General features: G+C 45.2%; 1 protein-coding gene across 1 annotated transcript; it reads left to right on the plus strand.

The window, feature by feature from the left end:
- The first annotated feature begins 308 nt into the window (after window positions 1-308).
- On the plus strand, window positions 309-1,259 carry LOC134988824 (olfactory receptor 52A5-like). The gene has a single exon (XM_063950576.1). It carries the CDS (start codon window positions 309-311, stop codon window positions 1,257-1,259), a length of 951 nt encoding a protein of 316 aa, XP_063806646.1.
- The last annotated feature ends 8,234 nt before the right edge of the window (window positions 1,260-9,493 follow it).

Genomic DNA, 9,493 nt, shown 5'->3' on the forward strand with positions numbered 1-9,493 from the left:
TCAAGGTAACGTAAATATCTGCGGAGGGGGTATGTGTGTGTGAATGAATGGTATCTTGGCTTTGAATGGATTATATATTAACGTAAATTTATGAGTGGTATATATATTGAAGTAATCATGGTGGGGGGGAGTAAGCTAAAACAAACTAAAAGCCACCTCTGATTTATCATTTATATCGTTATTTCGTATAATTAAATTAATATTTTTTTATTTCATATTTATCTCACATCCAGGAAACACCGGTGGTTTCTGCAGCTACCAGAAACTAGTAATGAAGATGATAAGTGGGACTTGAGCTCCAGTGAATCATGCTAAATTCCACCTTTTATCCTTCCTTCTTTATACTTGTTGGGATTCCTGGTCTAGAGAATGGACACGAGTGGATCTCTACCTGCTTTGGTATTTTTTATATACTGGCCTTGCTGGGAAATAGAACACTAATTGTTGTCATCTCCACATCGCCTGGACTCCACAAGCCCATGTTTATATTACTTTCCCTGCTGGCAGCCAATGACACCCTACTTTGCACAAGTTTCACCCCTAAAATGTTGTGTATCTATTGGTTCCAAGCCAGACTCATTAGCTTCGATGCATGTCTTCTCCAAATGTTTTGTATTCACTCCTTTACAAGCATTGAATCTGGGTTACTCTTGGCCATGGCATTTGACCGTTACATTGCCATATGTCAGCCACTCCGGTATGGTTCTGTAATGACCAATAGTCTGATAAAGAAACTGTTCATTGTGTTTCTGGTCAGAGCAGTGGTTTTGGTTGGTCCATTGCCGATTTTGATCAAGAGATTTTCTGCCTTCAAGACCAACATCATAGCGCATTCCTACTGTGAGCATATGGCAGTTGTAAAACTTGCCGCTGCTGACATTACGGTAAATAGCGCTTGGGGGTTGATTGTGGCCTTCACTATTCTCGGTGTTGATTTGTTATTTATTCTAACATCATACGCCATGATTTTCCATGCAGTATTCAGTCTGCCGTCTATAGAGTCTCGTCTGAAAGCATTTAACACGTGTACACCCCATATTTGTGTCTTTCTAAGTTTATATGTCCTAGCCATCTTTTCTTTCCTATCTCACCGGTATGGTCATGGGATTCCACCTTATATCCATATTATTCTCTCTGACATGTATCTACTGGTTCCACCCATGCTGAATCCAATTGTGTATGGCCTGAAGACAAACCAGGTCCGGAAACAATTTTGGAAAGTCTTAGATAATTTTAAATATGTACCATCTTTTCATTAATTGACAATGAATCTCATTAAAAAAATCTGTGTAAATAATATAGAATGCTAAAACTATCAGAAGAGAGTGGTCAACAGTGTCAAAAGTAGTAGAGCGATCTAGAAGAATAAGAAGTTAGTAGTGGTCTATGGACTTAGCAGTGACCAGATTATTCACCACTTTAGTTAGTGCTGTCTTTGTGGAATGTTGAAAATGAAAGCCTGTTGGAATGCATCCAGCAATGTTGTGTGAGTTAAGAAAGTGTGTGAGGCAAGTCTCTCAAGTAGCTTGGAGGGGCATGGGAGTTGAGAGATGGGACGGTAGTTTGAGAGAGAGAGTTTAAGTCAGAATTGTGTTTTTTCTGAATGGGCGTAATCACTGCATGCTTGAATGGTGAAGGAAAGACACCAGTAGAGAGAAAGAGAGAGAGAGAAATTACAGATATTAGTCAAGGTTGGGATAAGCACAGGAGACAGAGCTTTACTTATTTGTGAGAGTATAGGACCAAGAGGAGAGGTAGAAGAGTAGGAGGAGGAGAAGAGTGTTGATATTTTGTGGGATCAAATTACTTTAAAGTGCCAGAAGGTTTAAGTAGGGAATTGAGCAGATCCCTGACTGAGGAAGAGCATACCATTTCATGTCGGATCTTATCAATCTTGTCCTTGAAGCAGGAAGCAAGATCTTGTGCATTGATAGTGGATGGTGGGTTGGGTGAGGGAGGATTGAGAAGTGAATTAAATGTATTAAAAAGTTGCATGGGTTTAGAGACTAGAGCAGAGATGAGGGTTTGGAAATATGTTTGGCAGTGTCCAGGGCATATGGATAGGAGTGGTAAATAGTCTTATAATGGAGGAAATCGCTTGGTACAATATATGAGATTTACACCACTGATGTTCAACTTTACTTGAGAGTTTATTTAGATGTCTTATTAATTAGTGTGCCACTATTGACATCTAGGACTATATGGAGTGTGATGGGTAGCTGGAGCCACTTCATAAAGTGCTATTTCTAGAGTCTGGTTCAGGTGTGATAAAGCCATCTCAGGTGAAGTGAATGCAGAAAAATGTGAGGGCAGTTGTTGCAGAGAGGTGGGCAGTTCTTGAAAATTAATTGTGTTAATATTTGTGTGGGTTTGAGGAGGATTGGAGGATTTCAGTGACATTGAGTTTAACGCAATGGAGAGCATGCAGGTGACAAGGTTGTGATCTGAGAGAATGAAAGGAATATTAGTGAATTCAGTTGTTGTTAGATATGAGGAGGTCATTGATGTATATTATTTTTTTACAAACAGAGGGGTATATTTACTAAAATTCGTAATTTGCCGACTGAGGTTAAAGATCTAACACGAATGACATCGAAAGTGTGATTTTGCAACTTTTTGTTTTTATTACGACTAATTTACTAAGCTGTCGTATTTTTCTACTTCGTGTTTTGCCATGTCGATGTCATTCGTAGTTTTGTTTGGTAGAATGCAGCCGATTTAGTGGTTTTGCGGCCGTGTTATGTGTTTTTTTACGGCTGCGTCACATTTTAGTCACGGCAGTGTTTGTCCGTTCACGGCCGCTTTTTTTTCTTAAGTTTCGTTTTTGTCACTCTCGTCCGTGATTGGTTTGATTCGTGATGGAGGAGTGTCTGTGCACATTACTATAAAAACGCCCCAAACCGTCCGCACCTCGTGGGTTTAGCTAGTGGAGAGGAGAGAGGAAGGTGTTTTAGGAGTTGGTGAGTTTTGTGGAGTTTTTGGTGGATTTGGTGCGGATTTTTGCGATTGTTGAGTGCTGTACTGTGTGTGTAAGTAGTCTTGTCATACTTGTTGTGTAGTTTTTTCAAAGTTTGTCTACTTTTTTGTCCTTGTTTTTTTTTCCAAGTCTATTGTAATTGTTTGTGAGTGTGTGTGTGTGTGTGTGTGTGTGTGTGTGTTGGGTGTGTGGTGTGTAGTGGTAGTGGAGGAGTGTGTTTTCTGTTTTTTTCCCTCTGTGTTATTTGTAGTTTGTCGGGATTATGTCCCAGTCAGAGGTCAGTGTGTTGGAGGAGGTGAGTGAGAGGGAGGAGGTGAGTGAGAGGGAGGAGGTGAGTGAGGTGGAGGAGGTTAGTGAGAGGGAGTAGGTGAGTGAGGTGGAGGGGGTTAGTGAGAGGGAGGAGGTGAGTGAGGTGGAGGAGGTTAGTGCGGAGGAGGGGGTCCCTGTTGCTGCATTCTCCAGTGATAGTGATGGTGTTGTGGCTCCGCAGCCACGCACCACTACAAAGACTGGGCGCAATGTGAAATTCAGCTATGCTGAAAACATGGCTTTGGTGCGGGAGCTGATGAGGCATCATCGGCAGTTGTTTGGCCATGATGCTGCCAAGGTGTCCACACGTAGGAAGTCTGTACTGTGGGGGAAAGTCATTGCGGCAGTGAATAGTGAGGGTGTGGTGAGGCGGACTGAGGACACGTGTCGCAAGCGCTTTTATTATATAAAGCGCCGTGTCAAGGCAAAGATGGCCAAGGAGGCCAAATCAGCCCGTCAAACCGGGGGTGGACACCCCTTCCGTGCTTCTTATCGGGATTGGGAGGAGCCTGTGCGTTCCCTTATTCCACCCGAAGTGGTTGGTGCGCTTCATGTCCGGGATTCTGACCGGCCAAGGCAGGATGGTGAGTATTTGTTTAAATTTTAAAAGTGTTAACATCTGTGTGTTGTCATTTGTTGTTTGTAATTTAATCCTGCTAATTCTGATTGTCACTTTGTTAATTGTTACATTGTGTTGGTGATGTCGTGCAGGCCTGGGCAACCTGTGGCTCTACAGGTGTTGGCAAACTACAAGTCCCATCATGCATTGCCTTATTTTTGATAATAGTGAATGTTGCATCTGTTGCAGTGCATGCTGGTATGTGTAGTTTTACTACATATTCAGAGGTTCAGCTTGTCCATAACTGTTTTTTTTTTTTACACAAAATAAATGCTTTCTTTGCATTTCTGTTTATTGTGTGTTGTTGTGTGTTGTCCTTTTTTAAAATGTTTTTTATAGGCATATTTTTTAGACAAATACATTTTTATGCAGATATTTGAGGCTAGTGTTGTATTTGTTGTTAAAAATTTGTAAGCTTAGCGTGCAATATTGTTGTTGAGTCAAGCTATGTTTTTTATTAAAAAAAAACATTATAATATTGTGCATTATTTGGCTTTGTGTATGGATTAATTAATGTAATTGAATCTTATTTAAAGGATACACACCCAATGAAGTCATCCAGAAAAGATTAAACATAAAATTGTTTAATTATCATTAGGTTCCAGATGTTTACATCACAATAAGGAAATTCAGATAACAATGAGTATTCTAAGGGGTATATGCAATTCACGGCGAATCGCGGCAAATTATCGCCGTTTTTTAATTCGACACAATTCGACAGGTGAATTCCGGCAGGTGGCTGCCGGAATTCACCATATTCAATGAAAAACGGATTCGACAGTCCCGCGGGCGAAAAACGGCCGATTTGCCGGATTTTGCCGCGAATTAAAAAAACGGGGAAAAACCCGGAAAAAAATGGCGTGGGGTCCCCCCTCCAAAGCATAACCAGCCTCGGGCTCTTCGAGCTGGTCCTGGTTCTAAAAATGCGGGGAAAAAATTGACAGGGGATCCCCCGTATTTTTAAAACCAGCACCGGGCTCTGCACCTGATGCTGGTGCAAAAAATACGGGGGACAAAAAGAGTAGGGGTCCCCCGTATTTTATACACCAGCATCGGGCTCCACTAGCTGGACAGATAATGCCACAGCCGGGGGTCACTTTTATACAGCGCTCTGCGGCCGTGGCATTAAATATCCAACTAGTCACCCCTGGCCGGGGTACCCTGGGGGAGTGGGGACCCCTTCAATCAAGGGGTCCCCCCCCCCAGCAACCCAAGGGCCAGGGGTGAAGCCCGAGGCTGTCCCCCCCATCCAAGGGCTGCGGATGGGAGGCTGATAGCCTTGAGTAAAATGACAGAATATTGTTTTTTTCCAGTAGTACTACAAGTCCCAGCAAGCCTCCCCTGCAAGCTGGTACTTGGAGAACCACAAGTACCAGCATGCGGGAGAAAAACGGGCCCGCTGGTACCTGTAGTACTACTGGAAAAAAAATACCCAAATAAAAACAGGAGAAAGTCCTAAAGTGACGTCACCGCTGAGCTGAAAGTTCCCATCATTGGTTACAATGTAGCGCATAGGCGCTACATTGTAACACTGCCGTGTGCTGCCTGTCAGTGAGGACAAGAGTACACAGCTGATCAGGAGAGTGCGACAACGTGGCGCTCCCTGATTGGCTGCAGAAACCCACTTAGACAGAAGTCAAAGTGGGTTTCTGGCATTCGTGGAAAGGTGACCCATGTGCAAACATGGGTCCCCTTTCAGTTCGTGGTCGGGACACCGTTTTTTTTTTTTTTTTTCAAGTACGTGGATTAACCCTGGATTTCCCGAGGAGCCTGGACCCCTGGATCTCGTGAGTATAATTTCTTCAACAGGTACCCCTTGGATTCTACTGGAGAAGAGGACCGACCTGCGTGGGAACTTAAAGTAAGTATGTGTGTATGTATGTAATAAAATTATACTTTCACGGTGTGTGTGTCTTGTCTTTTTTTGGGTATTTTTTAGTAGTAGTACTACAGGTACCAGCGGGCCCGTTTTTCCGTCGCATGCTGGTACTTGTGGTTCTCCAAGTACCAGCATGCGGGGGAGGCTTGCTGGGCCTTGTAGTACTGCTACTAAAAACAATATCTTTTCTTTTACAACAAAGGCTATCAGCCTCCCCATCCGCAGCCCATTGGATGGGGGGGGACAGCCTCGGGCTTCACCCCTGGCCCTTGGGTGGCTGGGGGGGGGGAGACCCCTTGATTGAAGGGGTCCCCACTCCCCCAGGGTACCCCGGCCAGGAGTGACTAGTTGGATTTTTGATGCCACGGCCGCAGGGCACTATATAAAAGTGACCCCCGGCTGTGGCATTATCTGTCCAGCTAGTGGAGCCCGGTGCTGGTTTTAAAAATACGGGGGACCCCTACTTTTTTTGTCCCCCGTATTTTTGGGACCAGGACCAGGCGCAGAGCCCGATGCTGGTTGCTTAAATATGGGGGAACCACTGTCATTTTTTCCCCATATTTTTGCAACCAGGATCGGCTCAAAGAGCCCGAGGCTGGTTATGCTTAGGAGGGGGGACCCCACGCATTTTTTTTTATTATTTTACAGTGTTTAATTAAAAAAATAAAATAAATAAACCCCAGCACGGATCACACAGATCCGGCCGAGATTGATTGTAAAAAAAGTCGGCAGTGTTTTGCTAATCACTGCCGTAAAAATAGGTAAAAAACCACGAATGACATCGACATCGGAACAAAAGAAAAACCCGAATACGACAGCTTAGTAAATCCATCGTAATCAATTCAAAAAGTTGCAATTTTACACTGTCGATGTCATTCGTGATTGAACTTGGACATGAATTTGGAAAATACGAATCTTAGTAAATGTACCCCATGGAGCAGTCTCAGGTATCCCCCAGCAACCAGAAAATCAGTAGCACACACAGCAGCAGCCATTTCAGAGTGAGAGTTATTCAAAATGTGCATGGGACTCTTTTATAGGGCCAAACATTCAGGTGTGACGAATGGATAATTGAATACACAAGTAAACACGCTTATCAAAAGCAGGTCTACTTTTTTTTAGGACTTTTTTACGATTTGTATTTTTTCACGACCGCAAATGCATTTTCACGGCACACATTACAAATACGAATGGTTAGTAAATGACCGTGATTCATACCTAAACAGCCGCGTTTGACCGAAGGTGTATTCATTCGTATTTTTTTACTAGAACTTCCAAATAAATACGAATGCTCTCATCACTGCCGTGATTTGTGCTTAGTAAATTCCCGAGATGACACTTTGAAGAAAAAACGTAATCTCGGTTAAAATCGGGACCTTAGTAAATATACCCCAGAGTGTGCATTCCATAAGGCACATTTATGAGGTTGACTGGATTTCTATATTGCTGATAATCAGGTAAATGCGAGTGGCGCAAGTGGTTGGGGCCCAGATTTGGTGAAATGTCACCAGCTAATAGAGGCAAAAGAGAGAGATAAATATAGTTGTAGGAGGTTTGTGAACTTTTTTTATGGAGACCAGTTGTGGATGTTATTGTCAAAGTATGATAATAAATAAAAATCTCATGAGTGTTAATAAGAGGAGAGTGGATAATTGAGGTGGCAATGTGTACAGAGGGACAGGTTGCAGGGAGAATGAAGAATGTAATTGCTTTGAAGATAATACCATGGAGTGCAATGAAGAAAAGCAATTGGTGGTGAATGGTGTGTGTCACGATCCGGGTGTCTGGTCGCCATTTTCTGCCGGTTAGGTATCTCCTGAGATTGGCTCAGCATGCCAGGCCCGGGTCATAACTATGCTTTGGTTACATTACATTGTTATGTTACCTGCAGCGCCGGCTCAGCGGCCTCCTTAGTGTTTTCACCTGGCCTGGTGTGGCGCTCTCAGCCCATCGCGGCTGTCGCCGCCGCACCCGTGGTCCTGCCGCATGGAGATTGAGTCTGGCGTCCTCTGTGAACCGCAGCCACTGCTGTCATTCCTGTGGCTGCTGTACGTATAGCGTGCCGTGGAGTCTTCTGCTGCCGCGGCCTCTGCCGCCATTGTTGTTTGGAACATGGTTCTTTTCCCCTTCAAACTCTGTCAATGGGTGCAGCCATGTTGGATAAGGTAACATGTCAAACTTCTCACCAATCCGCAGCGCTGCTGGTGCCTGTGTCAAGTTGTCAGCCAATGCCTGCTCACCAGTGGGTATAAATATCCTGTTCCAGCACCCAGGAAATTGGCAGTGCTTCAATTGTCTTCCAGTCTACTGCTTCACTAGAGACTCTCCTGTGTCCTACTTTGCAGTACAGCCTGACTCCCCTGTGTCCATACTCTGCTGTGCAGTCTGCTTCTCCTGTGTTAACTCTCTGCGGTGCAGGCTGCTTCTCCTGTGATAACTCTCTGCGGTGCAGCCTGCCTCTCCTGTGATAACTCTCTGCGGTGCAGCCTGCTTCTCCAGTGTTAACTCTCTGAAGTGCAGCCTGCTTCTCCTGTGTTAACTCTCTGCGGTGCAGCCTGCTTCTCCTGTGATAACTCTCTGCAGTGCAGCCTGCTTCTCCAGTGTTAACTCTCTGCAGTGCAGCCTGCCTCTCCTGTGTTAACTCTCTGCGGTGCAGTCTGCTTCTCCTGTGTTAACTCTCTGCGGTGCAGTCTGCTTCTCCTGTGATAACTCTCTGCAGTGCAGCCTGCTTCTCCTGTGATAACTCTCTGCGGTGCAGTCTGCCTCTCCTGTGATAACTCTCTGCGGTGCAGCCTGCTTCTCCTGTGATAACTCTCTGCGGTGCAGCCTGCTTCTCCTGTGATAACTCTCTGCAGTGCAGTCTGCCTCTCCTGTGATAACTCTCTGCGGTGCAGTCTGCCTCTCCTGTGATAACTCTCTGCAGTGCAGCCTGCTTCTCCTGTGATAACTCTCTGTGGTGCAGACTGCCTCTCCTGTGATAACTCTCTGCAGTGCAGCCTGCTTCTCCTGTGATAACTCTCTGCAGTGCAGTCTGCTTCTCCTGTGATAACTCTCTGCGGTGCAGCCTGCTTCTCCTGTGATAACTCTCTGCAGTGCAGCCTGCTTCTCCTGTGATAACTCTCTGTGGTGCAGTCTGCTTCTCCTGTGATAACTCTCTGCGGTGCAGCCTGCGTCTCCTGTGTTAACTCTCTGCGGTGCAGTCTGCCTCTGCTAAGATAACTCCCTCTGGTGCAGTCTGCCTCTCCTGTGATAACTCTCTGCGGTGCAGTCTGCCTCTCCTGTGATAACTCTCTGCGGTGCAGTCTGCCTCTCCTGTATAACTCTCTGCGGTGCAGTCTGCTTCTCCTGTGATAACTCTCTGCAGTGCAGTCTGCTTCTCCTGTGATAACTCTCTGTAGTGCAGTCTGCTTCTCCTGTGATAACTCTCTGCGGTGCAGTCTGCTTCTCCTGTGATAACTCTCTGCAGTGCAGCCTGCTTCTCCTGTGTTAACTCTCTGCGATGCAGTCTGCCTCTCCTGAGATAACTCCCTCTGGTGCAGTCTGCCTCTCCTGTGATAACTCTCTGCGGTGCAGTCTGCCTCTCCTGTGATAACTCTCTGCGGTGCAGTCTGCCTCTCCTGTATAACTCTCTGCGGTGCAGTCTGCTTCTCCTGTGATTACTCTCTGCAGTGCAGTCTGCTTCTCCTGTGATAACTCTCTGTAGTGCAGT

This window comes from Pseudophryne corroboree, chromosome 2, assembly GCF_028390025.1.
Source record: "Pseudophryne corroboree isolate aPseCor3 chromosome 2, aPseCor3.hap2, whole genome shotgun sequence".
In the NCBI taxonomy this organism is placed as follows: domain Eukaryota; kingdom Metazoa; phylum Chordata; class Amphibia; order Anura; family Myobatrachidae; genus Pseudophryne; species Pseudophryne corroboree.